At 52.4% G+C, this 24,188-nt stretch overlaps 2 protein-coding genes across 4 annotated transcripts in view; one reads left to right on the top strand and one right to left on the bottom strand.

The window, feature by feature from the left end:
- The window catches only part of SPATA21 (spermatogenesis associated 21), a 36,081-nt gene extending 31,283 nt beyond the window's left edge, over positions 1 to 4,798 (bottom strand). Inside the window, exon 1 of the mRNA XM_045035156.1 lies at positions 4,688 to 4,798. The gene's annotated coding sequence lies outside the window, so the exon portion shown is untranslated. The remainder of the gene's footprint in view (positions 1 to 4,687) is intronic.
- Positions 26 to 20,326, top strand: NECAP2 (NECAP endocytosis associated 2). 3 transcript variants are annotated; one of them, XM_023258187.2, is made up of 9 exons: positions 33 to 151; positions 7,072 to 7,383; positions 9,936 to 10,036; positions 12,298 to 12,402; positions 12,489 to 12,570; positions 13,474 to 13,582; positions 15,487 to 15,664; positions 18,305 to 18,392; positions 19,115 to 20,326. In XM_023258187.2, the coding sequence occupies exons 2-9, from the start codon at positions 7,292 to 7,294 to the stop codon at positions 19,161 to 19,163; spliced, it is 804 nt and encodes a 267-aa protein (XP_023113955.1). In that variant the 5' UTR covers positions 33 to 151; positions 7,072 to 7,291; the 3' UTR covers positions 19,164 to 20,326. The 3 variants fall into 3 exon arrangements, with proteins under 3 accessions (XP_044891092.1, XP_023113955.1, XP_003989569.1); XM_045035157.1 differs by lacking the exon at positions 9,936 to 10,036 and having other exon boundaries at positions 26 to 151; XM_003989520.6 differs by lacking the exon at positions 33 to 151 and having other exon boundaries at positions 7,226 to 7,383; positions 18,308 to 18,392.
- The last annotated feature ends 3,862 nt before the right edge of the window (positions 20,327 to 24,188 follow it).

The following is a 24,188-nucleotide window of genomic DNA, read 5'->3' on the forward strand; positions in this document are numbered from 1 at the left end:
AGCTGGAATTTTGAAGGGGCAGAGGCTCCAGAGGGGATCCAGCCCCCTCTCTGTCCCCATCTGGGACTTACAAACCCTGTGAGAGTCTGAACGAGGGGACGCCCCCAACCCTAGCAGAAGGGCATGGAATCTGAGGACAGAATTGAGGCAGGTGGGTGGCACATACAGACGACGATGTCCTTTCCGAGAACTTGTACCTTCTGGTTTTGTCCACGGCTTTGTGGCGATTTCATTCACATCCCATACAATTCTCCCACTTATTAATTAATTAATTAATTAATTAGTTAGTTTTAAAATTATTTATTTATTTTATTTTTGAGAAAGAGAGAGAGGGAAAGCTGGGAAGGGGCAGAGAGAGAGAGAGAGAGAGAGAGAGAGAGAGAGAGAGAGAATCCCAAGCAGGCTCCACTCTCACCACAGACCCCGACACGGGGCTTGATCCCACAACTGTGAGATCATGACCTGAGCCAGTATTGAGTCACATGCTCAGCTGACTGAGCCACCCAGGCGCCCCACAGTTCTCGCATTTAATTTTTTTTTAACGTTTATTTATTTTTGAGACAGAGAGAGGCAGAGCGTGAACGGGGGAGGGTCAGAGAGAGGGAGACACAGAATATGAAACAGGCTCCAGGCTCTGAGCTGTCAGCGCAGAGCCCGACGCGGGGCTTGAACTCACGGACCGCGAGATCGTGACCTGAGCCGAAGTCAGCCGCTTAACCGACTGAGTCCCCCAGGCGCCCCAGTTCTCGCATTTAAAGTGTGCCATTCAAGGGTGCCTGGGGCGGTTCAGTCGGTTAAGCGTCCGACTCTTGATTTCGGCGCAGGTCATGATCTCCCAGTTCGTGAGTTCGAGCCCCACATCGGGCTCTCTGCTGACAGGGCAGAGCCTGCCTGGGATTCTCTCTCTCCCTCTGTGTCTCAAAATAAATAAGTGAACTTAAAAAAAAAAAAAGTTGGGGCGCCTGGGTGGCGCAGTCGGTTAAGCGTCCGACTTCAGCCAGGTCACGATCTCGCGGTCCGGGAGTTCGAGCCCCGCGTCAGGCTCTGGGCTGATGGCTCGGATCCTGGAGCCTGTTTCCGATTCTGTGTCTCCCTCTCTCTCTGCCCCTCCCCCGTTCATGCTCTGTCTCTCTCTGTCCCAAAAAATAAATAAAAACGTTGAAAAAAAAATTAAAAAAAAAAAGTGTACAACTCAGTGGCTTGTAATATATTCACAGAATTGTTTGACGATCACCCCAGTATTAGAACAACTTTATCACCCTAAAAAGGAACTCCACACCCCTTCACCATCACCTCAATTCTCACACCCCACCCCAGCCCTAGGCAACCACTAATCTACTGTCTGCCTTGCACATATGCCTGTTCTGGACATTTCATATAAATGGACTCATACGATACCTAGTCCCTGGTGACTGGCTTCTTTCACTTGGCAAAATGTTGTCAAGGTTCATTGCCTTTTGTGGCCCACATAATATATTTTGTGCAACCACTTATCAATTAATGGACATTTGTGTGTTTCTACTTCTGGGATATTATGAGGAATGCTGCTGTAAACATTCGTGTACACATTTTTGTGCAAATACATGTTTTCATTTCTCTTGAGTATACAGCTAGGAAAGTAATCGCTGGGTTACAGGCTAACTCTATGTTTAGTTTCTTGGGTAATTGCCAGATGGCTTCCAAGGGGGAGGCATCATTTTACATTCCCAACTGCAGTGTAGGAGGGTTCCAACTCTCCTGTATCCTGACCAACACTTGTTATTATCTGCCTTTTTGAGTTCTAGCCATCCTAGTGGGTGTGGGTATGAGGTGGGAATCTTACTGTGGTTTTGGTTTGTGTTTCCCAGATGGCTGATAAGGTGGAGCACCTTTCTTTCTTTCCATTTACCTATTTACTTTTTTAAAGGATTTTTTGTTGGAGACAGACAGAGAGAGAGAGAGAGAGAGAGAGAGAGAGAGAGAGAGAGGGGCAGAGCTCGGGCAAGAAAGGGGCAGAAAGAGAGGGAGACACAGAATCTAAAGCAGGCTCCAGGCTCTGAGCTGTCAGCACAGAGCCCAATGGGGTCTTGAACTCAACAAACTGTGAGATCATGACCCGAGCTGAAGTTGGACACTTAACTAAATGAGCCACCCGGGCGCCCCTAAAAGATTTTATTTTTAAGTAATGTCTAGGCTCAATGAGGGGCTCAAACTCACAGCCTGAGATCAAGAGTCGCATGCTTTTCCGACTGAGCCAGCCAGGTGCCACATAGTGGAGCATCTTTCCATGTGCTTATTGGCTATTCGTGTATCTTCTTGGGGAAAATGTCCACTAGACTCCATTATTCATGCATAAATTGGATTATTTGTCTTTTTACTATTGAATGGTAAGGGTTCTTTATATATTCTAGATAGAAGTCCCTTGTCAGATATATAATTTGCAAGATTATTCTCCCACGATGTGCATTGTATTTTCACTTGTCCTTTGTAGCACAAAAGTTTTAAATTTTATTTAAGTCTTATTTATCTATGTTTTCTTTTTTAAAAATTTTATGTATTTATTTTGAGAGAGAGAGAGAGAGAGAGAGAGAGAGAGAGCAGGGTAGAAGGGCAGAGGGAGAGAGGGAGAGAATCCCAAGCAGGCTCCATGCTCAGAGCAGGGCCCAATGAAGGGCTTGATTGCAGGACCATGGGATCGAACCACATGAGCTGAAGTCAAGAGTCAGACGCTTAACCAACTGAGCCATCTAGGCGTCCCTGTCGATTTTTTATTTTGTTGCTTGTGCTTTTAGTGTCATTTTTTAAAGGTGCTTTTAGTGTCCTAAGAATCCAGTAGGGGGGCGCCTGGGTGGCGCAGTCGGTTAAGCGTCCGACTTCAGCCAGGTCACGATCTCGCGGTCCGTGAGTTCGAGCCCTGCGTCAGGCTCTGGGCTGATGGCTCGGAGCCTGGAGCCTGTTTCCGATTCTGTGTCTCCCTCTCTCTCTGCCCCTCCCCCGTTCATGCTCTGTCTCTCTCTGTCCCAAAAATAAATAAACGTTGAAAAAAAATTAAAAAAAAAAAGAATCCAGTAGGTTCTTTTTTATTAGGACATAAACGCAAGGTCATGAAGGTTTAGGTCTATGTTTTCTCTTAAAAGTTGTGTAGTTTTAGCTCTTACACTTAGGCCTAAGACCTATTTTTAATTCCTCTTGTATATCGTGTGAGGTAGGGATCGAACGTCTGCACGTGGGTATCTCAGCACCATTTGTGGGAAAGACGACTGTTTCCCTATTGAATTGCTTTGGCACACTTCTAGAAAGTCAACTGACTATACATGTGAGGGGTTATTTCTGGATTCTCAGTTCTACTCCACTGATCTGTGCATCCATCCTTGTTTCGGGACTATACTGTCTTGATGACTGTAGCTTTGTAGTAAGTCTTGGAACCGGGAAGTGTGAGGTCTCCAACTTTGTTCTTTTTCAAGATTGCGTTGTTACTGAGTGCCCTTTTATAAGTGGTTTCCCCATCTGAGAAATGGGGGAAATTCCTCTGAGAAATGTCTGTGATGGGAGAAAGATACAGCAGAGAAAGATGGTAAGTGACCTGTGATACATATTTCAGGAGGCCACCGAGGACAGCTATCCACATTGAACCCTCACCCTGGCCCGGGACCTACCAGAAAGCAGCTGGGTGAATGAGCAAGATTTTGCTTCTCTGTTCACTTCCTCATGCTTGGGATGGGCTCTATCTGGGCTTATATATACTCTGCTTGTTGGGTTGAATTGAATGTCTGGTAAATAACGTAATTAACCCGGGAGTTGATATCATCAATTACCCTCCGCAGCAGAGGTGTTGGAAGGCATTTCAGGAACGTCCAGCCATGAGGCTGGGATCTGAGAATAAGGCAAAAGGGACAGTTGGACTTCCTCCAACCCGAGGACAATGTAGGTGCCCTGGGCTTGTCACTGTTGCAGTGGCCTCCATCACACAATGGAGAGAACAATCCTCACCCTGCCCACCTCGCGGAGATTGTTATGTCCATGTAACATCTTCCGGAGAGCCTTCCCTGACTTCCCAAGGCTGAGTTGGGTCTCTCTGCTCTTGGCGCCCATAGCCCCTGCGAATTCCTCGGTCACAGCCCTTCCCACTGTGCACTGTAAACAACTCCTTTTCTCTCTGTCTCCTCTGGTCTGTGAGCTCCACGAAGACAGGAGCTGGGTTGGCTTCATCTCTGTGGCCCCAGCAGCCAGCACCTGCCATAGGGTAGGTGCTCCGTTCCTGTCTTTGTTAGACCGACCTGAACTGAACGTGCTCTGAACACATGGTAGGGCCTGGCTTTCCCCGGCATGGGTGATGCTTCCCTTCGGGGCTCATGAGAGGAAAGTTTCCTACCTGTCGTGGCCACACGGTGAGGCCACACGGCCACCGTGGGCTGCCTTCAAGCTGCCTGGCTTCCAGAGGGGAAGTGATGGAGCTCAGTGCTGATTACAGACACTACCCTGAACTTCAGCTCTTGAGACCTGGTCCGAGATGCTCTCCCAGCTGGAAGTCCTCTAACCCAATGAGTCTGGGTGCTTTACTCCTTGGATACCCAATTCTCCCCTGGGTTGTTCAGTACATATTGATGCAAGGAGTCAGAGTGTGAACGAGAAAACACAGTGGCCCATCCCTAAATTGCCACCTGGTTTTGGGATGTAGCCAACTGAACACACACACACATTTACTCACCCATTCGCTGAGCACCTACTCGGTGCCAGAACTTGTGCTGCTGAATACAGGGTCCACAGGCGGCAGGGACAGGATCCTTCAAGAGGCTCACGGTCTGGTGGGAGAGCAGCCATATAAACCGAATGGTGAGAATGTGAAGGGGTAAGATCGTCCGTGTGGGACCGCACCCTCCCTGCCCCTCTTCATATCTCTCCCCTCCACCTTTGAAGGGAGTTCTGTCTTTGCTCAGGGAAATGAGAGACGGGATCAAAGAAGCAGGAGGAAGAAATCTCATTTTCTGGGTCATTTCTCAATTTCTTCTTTGTTGTGGAGAATCAGGGTAATGAGCAAAGTTGAGATTAGAGGGTAAATCAATTCACATAAAGAGAAAATAACTTCACCCCCCCCCAGGATGGCTGTGATCAAAGAAAGTGGAAAGTAAGTATTGGTAAGGATGGGGGAATATTGGAACCCTTGTTCATTGCTGGGAGGAACATAAAATGGTGTAGCCACTATGGAAAACAGTTCAGTGGTTCCAGAGAAAGCTCAACATAAAATTACCATATGGCCCAGCAAATCCACCTCCAGATATATATATATATATATATATATATATATATATATATATACTCAAGAGAATTGAAAACAAGGACTCAAACAAATCAGCATCATTCACAGTAGCCAAAAGGTGGAAACAACCCAAATGTCCATCAACAAATAAATGGATACACAAACTGTGAAATATGCACACCATGGAGTATCATTCACGCATCAACAGGAATGAAATTCTCATAGATGCGAGGACAGGAAGGAACCTTGAAAACATCATGCTGAGAAATAAACCAAGCACAAAGGCCTGATAACTGTATGATTCCACCTATATGAGGTATCTAGAATAGGCAAATTCACAGAGACAAAGAATAAAGGCCACCAGGGGTTGGCGGGAGCGGAGAAATGGGGTGTTGTTGCTTAATGGGTACAGAGTTTCTGTTTGGAATGATGAAAAACGTTCTGGAAATAGTGGTGATAGCTCTATGCAATACCGTGAATGCACTTAATTCCACTGAATTGCACACTTAAAGACGGTCAACATGGTAAAGTTCATGTTATGTATATTTTGCCACAATACGAAAGGTTTTTGTTGTTATTTTTTAACTTATTGTTGGAGAGAGAGAGAGTGCGAGAGCATGGGGGAGGGACAGTGAGAAAGGGAGACAGAGAATCGGAAGAGAGTCCCACGCGGGGCTCGAACCCAGGAACCGTGAGACCATGGCTGGCGCTGAAATCAAGAGTCGGACGCTCACCGAGTGAGCCACCCAGGCGTCCCTAAAAAAGATCTTTTAAGAGGTTAGATTAATTCTATGATAAAGTACTTGTACAGAGTGAGTAAAAGGAGAGAGAGGGAGGAGAGGGGAGTTGGGGGTGGAGCAAAGCTTTGGTGGAGCAAAGCTCTCCGCATAGGACCTGGCAGGTTGTAAGCACTTACTAAATAATTGTGGAAGAAATGAGAGAATGGTACAGGAGAAGGCGTTTGGAGAATTTGACTATTGTGGGACAATATGTATCCCCGTAACATTCTATGAGAAATTCGAACTAGGACTGGGGTTCTTTTTTTTTTTTTTTAATTTTTATTTTTAACGTTTTTATTTATTTTTGAGACAGAGAGAGACCCAGCATGAACAGGGGAGGGTCAGAGAGAGAGGGAGACACAGAATCTGAAACAGGCTCCAGGCTCTGAGCCGTCAGCACAGAGCCCGACGCGGGGCTCGAACTCACAAACCGCGAGATCATGATCTGGGCCAAAGTCGGACGCTCAACCGACTGAGCCACCCAGGAGCCCCTCTTTTTTTTTTTTTTTTTTTTTAATGTTTATTTATTTTGAGAAAGAGAGAGAGGGAGCAAGTGGGGGAGGGGCAGAGAGAGAGAGGGAGAGAGAGAATCCTAAGCCGGCTCCTACCTGGGGCTAGATCGCAGGAACCGTGAGATCCCGCCTTGAGCCGAAATCAAGAGTCGGAGCCTTAACCCGCCAAGCTACCCAGACACCCCTTTTTAAGGGGGGATTGTTTTTTAATTAGTTTTGTTAGTAAACTTCGTTCTTTGTTGAGTCTAGGCCACACTGGGCCTCGGGCATGTGGTGGGTTAGAATAAGGGTGGAGGGGTCAGGGTATCCCAAGCATCTCTCAAGGAGAAGTAGCCTCAGGGAATCATCTGGAGTCAGGAGAAGAAAGGACACGCAGGAAGAGCGGAGGGAAGAGAGAGGCTTCAGGGTGAACCGTGTAGGTAGATCCAGCCTGGAATCTCAGCCAGCTGGGCCCAGGTGTCAGATGGGGATGCCCCACAACCGGACAGCAGATTGCAGCTGGGTCTGTACCCAAGTTGTCTCGGCTGCCCATTTGGCCCTGCAGGTGCGGAAGCCCCCCGAAGGCTCTTGGACCTCATCGCTTCGGTTCTAGAATCCTTCGGCCGCACGTCTGGAGCCAGAGCGGCCAGCAGAGGGCGCGCGGGAGACAAACGGGCGGAGGACCGCAAGCCGCCGCTCTAGCCTGACCCGGGCCATAGAGTCGCGCCGCTTCCGGCCCCGCTGCTGGGAAGGAGCCGGAAGTCCGGCGGGTTCCGGGCGTCGCGATGGAGGAGGGCGAGTACGAGTCGGTGCTCTGTGTCAAGCCGGAGGTCCATGTCTACCGCATCCCGCCGCGAGCCACCAACCGTGGTTACAGGTGACCGCTCGCCGCCGGCCCGGGCTAACCCCGACTTAACCCCTTCCCCGCCGGCCGACACGCCCACTGGGAAGCCGAGGACGGCCCCGGCGGGTGTAGGGGAGAGGCGGGAGGTAATGCCGCGGCTTCTCCCAGCTCGAGGCCAGAGCAGCAAGAGGGACCCAGACTTTGGGCCGTCTCAGTCCGACGCACGGGGCTCCCAGCGCGCGGAAGGCGTTAAAGCCGTGTCTAGCCTGTGGGCTGCCGGGTACCCTGAAAGCGGCTGGGAGTGGGGGTTTCACAAGACCTTTTCTTTCAGCGCCAACTGGCCTTGGAGGGAACCTTGAAAAGCCTGAAGGGGGAGGGGTCCTATCGCAGGCGGAAATCCCCAGGGGAAGGAAGGGAGCCGAGAACCGGCCAAAATGACCCGTCCGAGCCGGAAGCGGAGGGCCAAAGCCCGGGGACCCCTCCCTGCCCAGCCCCCTCCCTTCCCACGAACCTCAGACCCTGTCACAGCCTGTGGCGGTTGGGAGGAGCCCATCCGCGCGTCTCCGGTGATAAACAGGTGCTTGTAGCGTCAGGAAGGGAACGCAGGACAGTGGGGGTTGGAAGGAGACTTCCTTTCAAGGCATCCTTTTTTTGTACTGTTCGCATTTTGTTACCATGTTGGGTGCGTTGCCTGTGAAAAGCAGAAGAAAAGATGTACCTGTTACAGACCGCCTGATCTGTGGCTATTTTGTGCCACTGGGTTGGGGGTGGGGTCGCTCTCGAAGGCCGTGTTTGTCTAAGTTGTTTGGAGATACAGGATTGGCCTGCATCGCGAGAACGGTGGCCTGTCCGCATCTCTGGCCTCTTGTTACTCTCCAGTTGTGTTAGTGCGGACTCGTAGCTGATTTTCTAGAGAACAGATTCTTTTCTTGAACACCTATTACATCCGTGATGTAACTTAAAAAGAGTATGAAAGCAACAATAGGAACGATGACAAAAACATTCACTTTCTGTCGTCGGACTGGAGGTGGGACACCGAACCGGGTGTGGTCATCGACTGCGATCCCCTTAAGTAGGATGGGCTTTGTCCCTCCTGGTCCCCCAGAGAGTGGGTCTCCCAAGTGTCGGGGCTGGCTGGTGTGGCGTAGAGGAAACTGGCAGTCCCTGCATTTCATCCTCAGAGCTCTGCTGGGCTTGAATCTAAGGCCTGTGTTGCCCCATTAAGAGGAACCGAAACTGAGTCCGCTGACTTGTGAATTGAGAGTCTGCATTTGTGTGGCCAGAAAACAACCTGTGTGCACGTTATGGTGTCGCTCAAAGGCCTGGCTTCTTCTGCTCAGGGACTTCCAAGAAAAGCCTCTTGGAAACACCCAAGGTTCTTGGTATTTGGGGGTTTTACTGAACTGCTTCTTAGAAATAAAATGTGCAGTTACTGCCTTAAAAGTCCCCCAAGAAGGTCCATGAGGTCCTGTGGTTCTTCCTGCCTCGGACACCTTTGAGATTGTATTTCTTGAACACCCATCCCCTTTTCTCACACGGATGGTTGCTCCCCTTTTCTCTTTCTCCTAATGATCGCTCCCTCTTTGCCTTTCTTTGAAGATCGTCTCAGTGCAGCCTGGCAGCGTCTTAAACGGCAGACCCAGTAGCTACTTCCTTTACAGAAAGAAAACTGGAGGGACGCCTGGGTGGCTCAGTCGGTTAAGCGCCTGCCTTCAGCTCAGGTCATGGTCTCAAAGTTCAGTTCGAGTCCCGCATCCAGATCTCTGGTGTCTGCGCGGAACCCACTTCAGACCCCCTGTCCCCTTCTCTCTCTGCCCCTCCCCTGCTGGCTTTCTCTCTCTCTCTCTCCCTCCCCTCCCCTCTCTCCCCCCGCCCCAAAAAATAAATAAACACTTAAAAAAAAAAAAGAAAGAAAATTGCAAAGTCCTACTTCAGAGAAGTTCTCTGTAGTCTAGAATTGGGGTGGGCAAAGTGCGACTCACTGTGTTTCCGAATGTCTCACAAGCTGAGAATGGTTTTTACATTTTTAAATAGTTGGAGAACATTTAAAGAAAAAAATATTTCTTAATTGAAAATTATATGAGGGGCACCTGGGTGGCTCAGTCGGTTAAGCTTCCGACTTCAGCTCAGGTCCTGATCTCGCGGTTTGTGAGTTCAATCCCTGCGTCGGGCTCTGCGCTGACAGCCTGGAGCCTGGAGCCTGCGTCGGATTCTGTGTCTCCCTTGCTCTCTGCCCCTCCCCTGCACATGCTCTGTTTTTCTCTCTCTCAAAAATAAACATTAAAAAAATTAAAAAAAAAATTCTACGAGATTCAAATCTTTAGTGTCCATAAAGCTGCACTGAAATACAGTCGCAGTAGAAAACACTCAGTTAAAATACTTAAAGCACCAACATGCTCACGTAGCATCTGTGACTGCTTTCACACTACCACGGCGGCGTGAGTAGTTGTGACAAAGATTGTATGGCCCTTTTCAACCTCTGGTCTAGAGCAAGCAGCCTGGGTGCCCTTTCCATTCCTGTCCCCAGCACTGGAGTGAGGGAGCAGGAGCCTCTAGCAGAGGCTCAATGGTTTTTGTCCCCTTAGGGCCGCGGAGTGGCAGCTGGACCAGCCATCATGGAGTGGCCGGCTGCGGATCACTGCAAAAGGGCAGGTGGCCTACATCAAGCTGGAGGACAGGACCTCAGGTAAAGGCAAGGGAGGCCCTCCTGGGGCCGAGATGCCGCACCTCCTGCTCTGTCAAGGGAGAGGCAGCCCGGCCCAGGCCGGTCCACTCACGGGTCATGGGAACCGATCCTGGAAATCGAAGGCCCGACTGTACCTTTAAACTGTCTCCATTTCCCTCCCCCCGCCCCCAGCCCCGGCCTTTAATTGCAGAAACCACTGTCTCCAGGTGTAAAAGGGAGTGCCTGTCAAGCACCTGTTTTTCCTTAAGAAAATACTAATTTGGGAGCCCAAGGAGAGGAGAACTGCAGGTTGGTCCCAAGGAGGAAGCCCCAGAGTTCGCCTTGAAGACGAGCTGGGGGAAGACACACAGCCCTTGGCCGCTGAGCTCTCTGCTGCTTACTCAGGAATTCTGTTTGTCGACTAAATGGTAGCTCCCCAGACTGACCACGCCTATTAACCGAAAGAGCTGGAAAGTGTCCTGCTCAGCTCTTTTCTGGTGAAAGGACGAGTCAAGCTGGGCTGTGTCGGGGTCAGCTGGCAGATGTTACCTTAGGGGAAATCTGGAAGTCCTGTGCCCCTAGTGGCTCTGGGTGAGCTGTGGGGGGCATTGTGGCCTGAAATACTCCCAGCCCCCAGGGCAGGGATCGGGCACAGCGCCTGCTCGGTCGGGTGCCAGGACATTCGGTCATTTATTTTTCTAACATATAGAGATTGTTCTTGTGGGGCAGGACAAAGTGTAAAGAGTCATAGGCAAGATGGGCTGCCTCTTTCAGAACTGTGTCACTTGTGTCTGAGCTCTGAGACCTTGCGCGAGCCATGTGGCCTCTAGTGCCTCGGCCTCCTTTTTGAAATGGGGGTCACCTTAGCTTCTGTTTTCACGAGGCTGTTGGAAATGTGAAGTGAGCACATACTTAGCCAATTGCTTTGTGAACTGCAAGGTGATCCAAAGCGTCGATTTGCTCTGGAGCGTGGGGTTGACGGGTATTGGCGGCAGAGGAGGTTGAGAAGACAGCTGCCATGACTAGGCCAGAGAACTCTGGCTGTGCAGCGTGCTGGGGTGTCCCGGGTGACCTCCCAAGGGATGGCAACACCTGTTTCCTGGGAGCCTTGGGAGCTGACTTCCGGGTGACCGCGGAGTGTAACAGCGACTGTGTAGAGCTGAGCCTCACCTGTAGGAGCCACCTCAGCATGCTCTTGGCTTGGGGTCGCGCCCACTGGGTCCTGGTTGTCTCATTCTGCAGTCATTTTGGGCCAGGGTTTCTCAGCCTCCGTGCTAGTGACATTTAGGCCACGTGAGTGTTGTGGGCTGTTAAGTCAAATTTAAGGTATTTAGCGACATCCCTGGCCTCTGTCTACTAGATGCCAATGGCACCTCCCGCCCCCCCCCCCCCCCCCCCCCCCCGCCAAGTTGTGAACACCACAAATGACTGCACACATTGCCACGTCTCCCCTGGGGGAAAGGTGAGCAAAATCACCCCTGGTTGAGAATCGCTGCTCTCGGCTGAAGGCACCCAGCTGAGTTCCAGATGCCAGGGACCCAACCAGGGGGTCAGAGAAATTATCAAGAAGCTGCAGACTTCAGGGACACTGACTTCGGTTCACTTCAGCCTTGATGGCAGTCACCTCTGAACAGCAGTCAGCTGTAAATCCTGGGTCGAGTGCTGAACCTGTGAACGGAGGTCGGCACCTGTGGAGATGACGCAGGTCCAGAATGTCCCCAAAGGTGTGTGCTGTGCTGGGGCCTGGAGAGCCAGAGGGACAGGGGACGCATGTCACCAGGGCTCCTTTTAAGACCAGTGGCCCCTTTGTCCTGGCTGCTTCAGATCCTTCCGTGAGTGCCCAAACCCTCTTTCCCCTGGGTCCGCCAGCCTGTCTGCAGTCCTGTGCTCTACCTGGGGGCTTGCCTGCTCCCGGGCCCTCGAGTGCAGACAAGTAATGTTACAGGTGAGGCGGGTAGACTCTAGCTTGCTCCCGCGAGAATGGGCTTTAGGTTTTAAGAGAAGCCAGAAACCTGGATTATTTTACCTGTAACTTGATTTTGAAAAGTTTGGCAGTTAAGTTAAAAATGTTAAAACTGGGCCATGTCTGACCTCTAAGCCCCCTCTGACTTAAACCTTTCCTTACTTATGTTTCTTGTGTCTGCCGGTCCCGTTAGAATAGACTGGATTTGAACTCGAGAGTAAGGTTTGCCTACCTGCCTTTTAGGGAAAAGGGCCCAGTGGTGGGATAGAAATGTCAGGCTGGAAGGGGGCTCGAGGCTCACCCTCCCTTGTGTTTCCAGGGGAGCTCTTTGCTCAGGCCCCGGTGGATCAGTTTCCCGGCACGGCCGTGGAGAGCGTGACGGATTCCAGCAGGTACTTCGTTATCCGCATCGAAGACGGAAACGGTGCGTGCGGGGCTTGGTAGTTCCTCCCACTGAGAAAGGTTTCCTCTGCCTCTGGCAAGTGGGATTAATCCTGCGTTGTCCCCCAGGGCGCCGGGCGTTTATTGGAATTGGCTTCGGGGACCGCGGCGACGCCTTTGACTTCAATGTCGCGTTGCAGGACCATTTCAAGTGAGTGGTTGCAGGACACACGTGCTCACGCCTCCTCCCTTCTTTCCTGGACAGAATGGTGCCCCAGCTTAGGATACCCCGGTGGTTGTGTGGGATTCGTCTCCTGGCGGCGCCCCGGGGGAACTCGCTGCTCCTGTGGGGCAGGCTGCCTTCTCTGCTTTCCAGCCGTCTCCTTTTCCCAGGGTCAGCCGGCCCAGCCTCTGGGATCCCATTCCTCCTCCCATACCAGGCACCAGAGGTGCCAGAGGCCGTGCAAGGCTCACGTGGCCTTGCTGAGCCAGTTCCCCCAGGTACGATAAGTGGCGCGATCCTCGGCCACCTACCAGATGTCCTGGGAGTCCTTTCTAAAGCTAGAAGACGGGACAGGAAGGACTGTGCCCCTGCCACCTGCAGGCCCCCCCCCCCCCCCCCCCCGGCTGCTGGCACATTGGAAAGAGTGCCGTCCCTCACGTGGGCACCCCCGGCACTTCCCTGACGTGTCCCTGGGTGGCTGCTGGATGGGTATCAGATGGCGGGTGGGGGACCTTGGTGTTGCTCTCTACCGCCTGGGCATCTGTCTTGTCTCACCAGCTACCTTAAGAGTCGTTGGGCGCGGCGTGTGGATACATAGTCTTAGTTCTCACGCCAGGTGCTGGGGAGGAAAGGGCCAGGTTCTCCGATTTCCTAAAGACAGGTGTCAGGACCGCCTTGTACATAAATGAGCTCACCGAGTTTTCATAGCAGTCATTAAGACACACAGGATCGTCATCCCATTTTGCTGATGAGGTAACGGACGTGCGTGCGGCTGCTTATGTGACAAGAGTCAGGATTTGAATTCAGGTCCAAGTAGCAAGCCCACGTGTGCTCTTTCTAAGCAGGGCACCTGGTCTCATTGTCACGCTTTTCTTCCTGTTCTGTCCCCAGGTGGGTGAAACAGCAGTGTGAATTTGCAAAACAAGCCCAGAACCCCGACCTGGGCCCCAAGTTGGACCTAGGCTTCAAAGAGGGCCAGACCATCAAGCTCAACATCGCGGTGAGTCCCACCCTCACTTGGCTTTGTTGGCAGGCACCCAAGCCCGGCCCAGAGCCCACCCCTCTCTTCCCATAATTCAGTTCCATCAGTTGAGCCGATACTTGTTGAGCAGCTGCCTTGTGCCAGGTCCTGGGCCGTGGGTGGGCGACAGGGCTCAGCTGTCGTGGAGCTCAAAGTTCAACGGAGATGGACGAGATGAACAGCGATCACAACCTGGCAGGGGAGGGGACGTGCTCAGTGCCATGAGCTCCTAGAGGAGGGGCACGCAGCCTAGGGCTTGGGGAAGCCAGGAAGGCTTTTTGGAAGAAGCCAGAGCCTTCTGCTCTGGGCAGAAGGGCGCTGAGGTGGATGCCGGGAGTCATGGGCAGCTCCTGCCAGTGGCGGTGTCCTGACACCCCGTGTCTTCGTCCTAAGCTGCCCGGCATCTGGGGGTGTCCCCTTGCTAGCTCCTGTTGAGAATGGGAAAAGGTAGTGCTGGGCAGGACGGCCAAGGCTTGGTCCTCACCCGGCTACAGGGAGGGGGGTTGGAGTGATTTGGGGGAACCAAGGACCAGATGGAAATGTTTTTTGAAGAAACTTTGTAACCCTAAAATAATGCTCTTCCTTTTTACTTACACTGTCTCTTTCTCCTCTTTTCTGCTTCATGATGGTGATGATTTGGGACCCTTGAAGTTGGCCAGCTGGCCCTTAAGAGAAAATACCGGTCATGTCCAGTGGACTGGTTGGGATGTGATTCCTCTCTTGCTGGGAGGGGACTAGCATTTAATGAGCATCAGCTGTGTGCCAGGTAGTGTTCTTAGGCACTTACATGACTCAAACGTTCTCCCATTTTACAGACGAGGAAGTTGAGGCTTAGCGAGATTAAGGAACTTGCCCAGGTCATAGAGCTGCAAATAACCAGCACAGCTGGACTCCCAGTGAGGGCTGTGAGGCTTCTGAGTTCAGGGCTATGGTTTTAGCATTGGATTAAGCTGCTGCTCCCCTTATAAGGTCTTACTGAAGTATGATACGCGCACAGAAAAGCACACACGTTATAAATGTAGAAGGCGGTGAATTTTTGAAAACCAAACGTGCCCACCCAAACTAGCCCCAGATCAAGAAGCAGAGATTATCCGCACTCAGAAGCCCCTCCCCTGCTCCCGTCCACAGGCTAGAGTAGCTACTGTCCTGACGTTGGACGCCCTAGATTTTGTTTGTGCCTTTTATGAATGAATCCTCTGCTTTGTGCTCTTGTGTGTGTAACCCCTTGATCCAGCGTAGCATTTGTGAGAGCCTCCGTTCGGTGCACGTAACTTGTCTGTCGTCACTGTGGTGGCGTATTTCGTGATGAGAATGTGCCCCGGTGTTACCGTTCAACCGGAGCGCTTGCCAGTTTGGAGCTTTCACAAATGGTGCGGCTGTGAACGTCCAAGTGCATGTGAGAACGCATTCCTGGGAGGTCTGTTTCCAGGAGGGGAATTGCTGGGTCATCCGTTGGCGTGCTCGGCTTTATAGATTCTTTGAAGCTGTCTTTCCAAGGAGTTTTCCCAGTTTGTGCTTCCACCAGCAGTGTGGGAATGTTCTGGTTGTTCCCTATCCTTGTTGGTACTTGACAGCCTACATTTTAGCCGTTCTGGTGGGCGTGTACTGGCACAGCACTAGTTTTCATTTGTGGTGTTGATTTGTATTTCTCTGATGATTAATGAAGCCAGTGCCGAGTCTTAAAATGTATTTGGGAATAGCTCCAGAATTGTGCCGCATTGAGTACTGTTCGTAACAGTGAGAGTGCTGGACAGCTCTTGACCGCCTTGTGGTTATACAGACATTTGGGGCTTGGGGGCCGCCGTGGCCCTCCCTGTGGGGTTTTCCAGTGGGAGTGGGACCCCAGCAGAGCTGACTGGCTTGCATTCCTCTCCTCTCTTTAGAACATGAAGAAGAAGGAAGGAGCGGCTGGGACTCCCCGAGCCCGGCCCGCCAGCACAGGGGGCTTGAGCCTGCTTCCCCCGCCTCCAGGGGGGAAAACCTCCACCCTGATCCCCCCTCCTGGGGAGCAGCTGTCTGCGGGGGGGTCCCTCGGCCAGACATCAGTTGCTCCCAGTTCAGGTCAGTGCTCCGGAGTGCTTGTTGCTGAACCTGCCCTGTGGGTTCCTCTCCCCACCCTCGGTGGCTGGGGCCCCGTGGCGTGTTCCCTCCTGCACTCACACTGGTCCATCATCCGGTACCTGTATGTGACAAACTAGAAGGTGATCCTGCCCAGACTGGGTAAGGGCTTCCTCTGTTCTCTGATGCCCACCACTAACCCCCTCGGTGCCTCTGTCTGCCCCTGATGGGGCAAGGACTGAAACTTGTTCATGGCTGTGAAATCACCCACACGTGCGTTCTTGGCTCTCAGAGGCTGCTCAGTGTTTGTCGAGTGGGTGGGTGATGGAGACATGGTCTTCTCATGTCGACTACTCATATCTAGTAGGAGAGAGGAGTCATGGACGCAAAGACCAAATGTATGGGTCCACATACTACCAGCCAGCATGGTGTGGGGAGGCTTCACGCAAAAGGTGGAATTGAACTGGGCCTTTAAGGAAAGAGATTGGGGCAGGGGATGATGCTTGGCGTCGCAGAGAGAGAGACAAGTGTGAATGGGGCTCAGGTTTTTGGGTTTTTTTTCAATTAATTAATTTTGAGAGTGAGTACACGTGAGAGAATAGGGAAGGGGCAGGGAGAGGGGGAGAGAGAATCCTAAGCAGGCTCCACATGTCAACACAGAGCCCAACACAGGGCTCCATCCCACGAACCGTGAGATCATGACCTGAGCTGAAATCAAGAGTCAGACACTCAACGGACTGAGCCACCCAGGTGCGCCAAGGCTCAGATTTTTAAACATCTGGTGTATTTAAGGTTATGGATGTAGCATAAGTCTGCCAAGGTGAGTGGTGGGAAATAAAATTGGGGATTTCGTTTGGAGCACGCTCCTTGTAAGGCCCTCGGGGTGCTGGGAAACAGAGGTAACTCCCCCAGCACGCTATGCTGGTGCTTGTTCTAAGGTGTAAGGAACGGCTTTTGGAGACCCTGGGATTCCAGAGGTTCGTGCCTATTACCAGCCGCTGATCATGCCGGGGAGCTAGCCCATTTCCTTGGCCTCCCCACCCTACCTGCCCAGCCTAGCTGGATGCACCTGGCCCTCCCCAGGCTGGGTGATTGTCACCAGCCCACTTTCTCCACGCAGATCTCACCAGGTTCTGGCAGGGGGCAGGATCTAGGCAGGAGTCCTGCTTTCGTTCTCTCTTAGGGGTGTGGACGTTGGCTTCCCTGTCTGAAGGTCGGGCTTCCAACCTCAGCCCTGTGGGGGATTCCCAGCCCAGGAGTGGGCAGGAGTAGCAGTCAGTGAGCCCCGGCCCCGACACCTGGAACTATCCTTTTAGCACCGTGTAGGACCACCTACCTTGGCATCACCAGGGACAGGGGCAGGAACGTCTGTGTTCTTAGTGTTGTGTGCTCGCTGAGGTCTGAGAGCCAGTCTTAGGCCTTTCCTCAGTTGCTGGTGCGTTTTTAACGGCTGATACAGAATATGTATATGTGCCAGGTGGTGTTTCAGGTCCTGGGGATACTCCAAGTACAGCTGCTGCTCTCAAGGGCTGTGCTCTAATGTGCCAGACTGGCAATTAGCATGTCTCCAGATGAAATGGTGTCAGCACCCCACCCCCACCCCGGGTGGCTTAGTTGGTTAAGTGTCTTGAGCTCAGCTCAGGTCTTGATCCCAGGGTCATGAGTTCCAAGCCCTGACTTGGGCTCCGTGCTGGGTGTGGTGGAGCCCACTTAACAAAACCAAACAAAACACAGACCAGTTCTGTGAGGTCAGCACTGTTGTTGTCTCCCTTTGAGAGATAAGGGAACTGAGACCTGAGGAATGTGCATGAAGTCACACGGTTGGTCCCGGCCTATCTTCCCCCAGGGACTGTGATGGGGTTTGAAAGATAGTGCACTTTAAAGCACTGCTTAAGCACTTGGCGAGCTGTAAAACTAAACACTTGAAGGGCCTGGTTTTATCTGATCTCCCAGCCCAGAGCAGATGAGACGTAGCAAACTGGTGGGAAGGCAGAGGGTAGCTCAGGGCCTTTGGAAGGGGCGGTTAGCCCTGGGAGAGGTGCCAGAAACGCACAGAAACAGCCCCTGTGGCCCCGTTGTGCCCCCTCCCTGGATGAAAAGGTACACACAGATAGCAGCTTCTGTGGCTTCTTCTAGAAGGCTCTCCCCAAACCCTAACCTGTTTGGGTCCCAGCACTTGCCACTTGTCCGGAGCATGACTTTTTCATTCGGTTGATCCAGACACTGGACTGAGGGCTTTACGTGAAGACGGGCTTGCAGCTTTGGTGGGCATTCTCCACTCAAGAAGCCAGGGCAGGAGATGGTAAATTTTAAACAGATGGCCAACGTCAGCCGTTGGAAACAAGGTCAGCTTCAGGTAGGGATGATAGGTGAGGTGTGATTCCTCCTCACTGGCACCCTCCCCTCCACCTCGTACGTGGCCTTCCACTCTTCTCCAGGAGCCCTCACGGCCTCATGAGCTGATGGCGGAAATGTGGCAGCTCGCTGGGTCTGGTTGCCCCAGAGCAGGTCTCCGTGTGTCTTTCTCAGGCACCTGGAGGCATGAGGCTGGTTTCTCAGGGTCACTGAGACCACCCAAAAGAGCGATCCCTGACGTGTGTCTCCTTTTCTTTCCTCCCTGCCCATCGGATGTGGGGACGTCAGTAGGAGGTGCCACCGTGTCCTGGCCACAGCCCAAGCCTGCCACCGCCGCCACCGCCGACATCTGGGGAGACTTTACCAAATCCACAGGGTGAGGAGGGTCACATTTTTGTGGTGGGACTGGGGCCGGGGCTGCTTCTCGAGAAACCTGGGATCGGCCCAGGTGCTTTTGTTGTGGTGTTCAGAGCAGCAGCTCTCGCTCGGAGATTCTCAGGCCGGCCGGAGGGCAGAGCCCCAGGTGCCCCCTTTGGGTGGCACGCTTCTCTCCGTGAAGGCTCTTCGCTGCCTTCTACTGCTGGGCGACCTGGGGCTACCCTTTGCGACCCTCTCTGGTCTCGTCCTCACTAGGAGCTCCCCCTTCCTCCTCTGCTCCCGTCCTCATGGGACCTCCGAGGCAAGGTCTCTTGCCTTCTTCACCTCGATAAAATTTCAAGCCTTGCCTTGGAGTCGAGGTGAAGAGGTGCTCCAAACTTAAATGTATTCTGCGGACGTTATACGGGCTGCAGGACAGGACTCAGCACATGCTTTCTGTAAAGGACCAGATGGCACTTAGTATAGACTCTGCAGACCTTATGGTCTCAGTTTTGCTTTTGTAGCTCAATGTGCGTGGCTGTGCAGCAGTGACCTTTTATTTACAGAAACAGGCAGAGGACTAGATTTGGTCCCTGGGCTGTAGTTTGCCGACCCCTGCTCTAGAACATTCGGGGACCAGCTTCCCGGAGCTCTTTCTGCCCAGAGAGAAGCCACATTTTATCGACTTTATATTTTCAAACATCTGAACTCTCCCACCCCTTCCTCTTTTTCCTTTTACAGGTCGACTTCCAGCCAGACTCAACCAGGCACAGGCTGGGTCCAGTTCTGATCTGAGCGCACCCCTCTTCTTCCTCGTACAACTTCTGGAAAGGAGCCGCCTCACCTGGGCCAAAGGAAGGAGGACGGAGCTCTCCGCGGCCAGCCTCTGTCTGGAGCATGACCCTCTCCTCCTTGTCTTGACGTTCTTAACAGACTGGCATGTTCGCAGTGAATTGGCACATGTCACACTTCCCTGGGACTCAGGTGTGCCACCAGAACTCAGGAGGAGAAAAACTCCGGCATCCCCTTCTCTGTTCTCTTGACATGAGAGACTCCGAGACTGCTGCTTCCATCACAGTGACCCGTATTAAACACAAGCCCCCAAAGCAAAAGAGAAGGGGTTGAGTGTGCTGCCTGGACTCAGATCGGCCCTTCTCAGTGGTTACGAGTGTCACATGACCAGCGTCCAGAAGGAGGGCTTTGTGCACTCCCATTGGCTGGAGCCACTTCATTCCAGGTGCCTTCAGAGGGGGGATTCCTTCCTGATTACTGGCAGGTTTATAGGCTGCAGCTTGAACAGATAATCAGGAGGGGAATCAGGAGTATTAACCAGCTTTTAAAACCTTTTTTAAGATTTGCTTTGCTAACGTGCTGATCTGCACTAACGCGCCCTTGCAAAAGGGACTGCTCCTGCAAAAGGCCCCGGCAGGGGCCTCTGAAAGCATTCCACGGCGTCGGCCGCAGGAACCGCGCTGAGCTTCAGAAAACGGTGTTCGTCCTGGCCAAGTGGCCTGGTTGCCGGGTCCTCCGGGCCCGGTAGGCAATGCGGGGCTGAGGCAGGCTTCGCTGGAAGCCAGGCGGAAGAGTGTTTGAGCAGGAACATTGGAGCTGTTCTCACGGAGGTGGGGGTTCGGCCTTCCTGTCCGCCGCCAGGTGGTTTCTGAAGTGCCTTGTCTGCAGACAACCTCTTAACTTACTTTTCTCCTTCAGAGACTGTACATGACAGATAGAAGGGAGTTCTGCGTGAACTGGAAGTCTAGGGTTGCCTGGAGTACTGGTCTGTAAGAAATGATTTTATCTGAGCACACCTCTAAATTTGCTTTTATCGACATACTTTACCTCTTAATCGAAAGATCTGTTTTTTGGAGGGTCAAGACGATGAGATGAAAAAGGTGTTGGCCTTTTTGTGGGACCAGATTCCCTAAGATAAATAAATATTTTTGCGTCTGTCAACGTATGTCAAAGATGAACAGGTTTTCGGCAGCACGGCCACCAAACCATCCGGGATGCCGCAGCTAGACTCAGCCACCTCTCACCACTGGTCACGTGTCCAGATCAAAGTCTGATGTCAAGGTGTCAGATTAGCCACAATGAGAGAATTCCATCCTCTTGCCCTAAGGAAACCAGTAACTCCTCTCCCGTGCGCCTAGAAAGGCACAGTCTTTTTGCCATTCTGGGATGTTTGGGCTCCTTGCCTTGTAAGGTGGTGACCTCACCGTGGAAGCATCTCCCGAGATGGTAAGGGTGTACGGGCACGCAGAGGCCAAAAAGAAAGGGCCACGGCACTTCCCGTGCCTGAGGGTTTGGTAGGAAAGCTGCAGATTTTGTTGTTGTTGATGGAAAGAAACAGCTGCTCTGGCTAATAAACCAGGTAAGGGGGGGGGGACATAGAAAATTAGAATTGAGGGTCCTGTGCCCTTTGAGTAAGAGTAAGGAATTCGCATCAAAGGAATCTCAGAACTTTGGGTCTCTCTTACGTCCCATCTGTTTTCTTCCGAAGCATCTGGTGGCTGGGAGGGAGGAAGCTTACACTTGAAAGAACCCTTGAGTTGGAAGTACCTCCCCTTGGAGGTGGGCGCTTGGGTTCTGGAGGTGGACCTTGGCTATGGAGCTAGTCTCTCCTCGTTAGGTGTGTGACCACAGGCTCCTTCCTTACCCCAGGTGTCACTCAGAGGAGACATAGAAGCATTAGGAGGCGCCCATCTCATAGTTTGGCCTTAATGACCTTTGCCGAGAATCAGATAACTTGCCCGGAACCATTACTCGTAACAGGGGTGGCGAGGCCGCTGGCGAAGCAGCCATCAGGGATCTAACCTGAAAAACACCTTGACGGATCTGTGGCGGGTAGGGGTGGGGTGAGAAACAGTTTGGTGTTCTCCCATCACCTACTGGAATCCTGGCTGGAGAAAACCTGCTATAGGGCCAGGGTACCCGGGAAAACCCCCAATACCAAACCAGGCATCTCTTCAATTAGACGCCTGGCCAGGGCTTCCAAATTGGTTGGGGGTGGGGAACGTCAGGCCTGGGCTCTACTCTGCGGAGCTGGGGGATCCGAATGCCCGGACCCACAAAGGTGGCCCCCATGATTACCCCCACCAGGCGTGCACACCTCGCGTAATCCCCTCCTTTGACGTAAGCGAGACCCGTTTTTTCCAAGCAATACAATAAGGCAAAGGTGACGAGATGTTGCTTCCGTGCTTAAGTCACAGAACATGACAATATCTGACTTGGCTGAGATCCCGTCTCACTGGCTTTAAAGAAACAAGTAGCCACGTGTGTGCTGCCCTCGTCAGAGGGTCGAAGAGGCAAGGAACTGAGGGCAGCCCCTGGCTGGCAGCTAACAGGAGACCAGACCTCCTGGTCCGACAAGTCTGCGAGAAACAGAGCTCTTGCCCAAACTACGTGAGCTAGGAATCTGGTCCTTCCCCAGTTGGTCATTTAGATGAGCCACAGCCCCGGCCAAGCCTTGACTGCAGAGGACCGGGTGAAGCTGGGCTCAGACTCTGGACCCAGAGCAACTGAGCCGGTAGATGTTTTAAGCTGTTAAATTTGTGGTAATCCTATCAATGCAGCAATAGAGAACTAATATAAGAAGTGAGCAAAGTGTGTTTGAAGTGGGAGTCTCGGGGGTGCCTGGGTGGCTCCGACTTCGGCTCAGGTCATGATCTCACGGGTCCTGAGTTCAAGCCCTGCATCAGGCTCTGTGCTGACAGCTCAGAGCCTGGAGTCTGCTTCAGATACTGTGTCTCCCTCTCTCTCTGCCCCTCCCCTGCTTGTGCTCGCGTGCGCGTGCTCTCTCTCTCTCTCTCTCTCTCTCTCTCTCTCTCTCTCTCTCAAAAATAAACATTAAAATAAATAACACACCTTAAAAAGATACCCAGTGGATCCAATTAATCAGAATGCCTGTCCTCTATGCCTCCTGGTTAATGTGGTTTTGCTGACGGTGGTCAGAGTCCAACCCAGCCTAGCACCGGGATTTGGCAGGCATTTGGCCCTAGCAACCCTGGGGTGGTAATTCCAGTCAGTCACTTGTTTTTCAGTTACCTGAATTGCAGATTTAGAGCCCTCTGCAGTGAGCAGGTGAGGCCCTGGCACAGTTCCCTTTTGGTGGCTGGTCTTGGGGTCACTGGGCTGAGCACCATCTAGGTATAGGGCCGGGAGAGTGGGCAGCAGCTCTGGGGATTCAAATGACCACGGGCCAGGCTGAACTGAGCAGAGTCCCTGGTTCAGCACAGAAGGGGACCCGGCCTCTTCACAGAGAGGGGAGTCAGAGGCCTCCTGCGGAGGCCGGGGTAAGTATGTGATTGCCCGCAGCAGGCTCCTATGGGCTCTGGGGGTAAGAGGGTCAGGAGAGAGTCGCTGTGTTTGCTGTCCCTCCCAAAGTCTCACATGAGGTAGCGTGGTATAGGGGAAAGAACATGAGATTGAAAGGCACTGAACTCCCTGGTGCGTATCCTTGGGCAAGTGACTGTACCTCTCTGAGTGTCCCGTTTCTTTATCTGTAAAATAGAAACAGCCCTAGGACCTGCTTTGCAGCCTAGATCCTGTTCAAAGGGGACCGAGGATGAAATGAGAGAATCTAAGAGGAAGCAGGCAGTACAGTGTGGTATGCAGCCAGTGTAGGCTGCCTCCGGGGTGCAGGTACTGGTAACCAAGGGAGGCCTGGTGGAGGCAACGGGCAGGTCGGCTGGAGGGAGGGGCAGCGATGGGGGCCTGAACCCAGACCCTGGTGCTTGAGGAGCACTCTGGACGGAGGGCTCTGCAGGGATGGGATCGGGAGTGGGCTGGGGAGTCCGTGAGCCTGTCAGGGCCTGGTAGGAACCCAGCAAGTCTGGGGAGTCCAGACAGGGTGACAGAGATCTGTACCATCCTGGGGCACCTGGGGCCAGCTGTGCTTACTGGCGGAGGTCAGCCACCCCTTGGGAAATTGTGCCCTTCTCCCAATTTTGCAGCTCCTCCTCCCCTTCCCCAGACTCTAGGGATTGACCCAAACCTTTCTTGACCAGTAGCTCTCAGCCTTGGCCCAGGTTATGGCCTTTTCCCACCCCCCCACCCCACCCCCCCAGTTTTCATTTATTTTGGAGATGGGGGAGAGGCAGAGAGCGAGAATCCCAAGCAGGCTCCACACTGTCAGCATAGAGCCTGTCGGGGGGTTCGAACTCATGAACCATGAGATCGTGACCTGAGCCTTAATCAAGAATCAGATGCTTAACTGACTGAAACGCCCAGGCGCCCCAGGCTGCAGCCTTGCCTGTGCCATCCCAGGTTGGCAGAGCCCGAAGGCCACGTTCGCAGCCTCAAGTGTGGGTTCTCAGATGTAAAACCCAGGCTCTTCTTCAACAAAGATGAAACTCCCATTCATCCCTTCCTACCCATCTATACCCAGCCATAGGCCTTCTTTTCTTTCTGGGTATTTTCTATTTTCCAAATATAAAATTAAACATGCTTTTTCAGACAAAGCACGCCCCCCTCGCAGCCCTAGAGATTCAGACCTGCTTCCTCCTTTGAAAATGGATGATTTGATTCAGTGCTTTGGAGAACAGAGGGAGATTGAGGCCCAGTGGGCGGACAGAATCTAACTTCTTGTTACAACAGAAATGACCTATCACTGTTTACTTTCCAAAGCATGATTTCCTCAGCACCTGGCTGGCTCAGTCCATGGAGGGAGCATGCGACTGTTGATCCTGGGTTTGTCTGCTCGGCCCCACATTGGGTATAGACATTACTTTTTTTTTTTTTTTTTAATTTTTTTTCAACGTTTATTTATTTTTGGGACAGAGAGAGACAGAGCATGAACGGGGGAGGGGCAGAGAGA

Source organism: Felis catus, chromosome C1 (genome assembly GCF_018350175.1).
Source record: "Felis catus isolate Fca126 chromosome C1, F.catus_Fca126_mat1.0, whole genome shotgun sequence".
In the NCBI taxonomy this organism is placed as follows: domain Eukaryota; kingdom Metazoa; phylum Chordata; class Mammalia; order Carnivora; family Felidae; genus Felis; species Felis catus.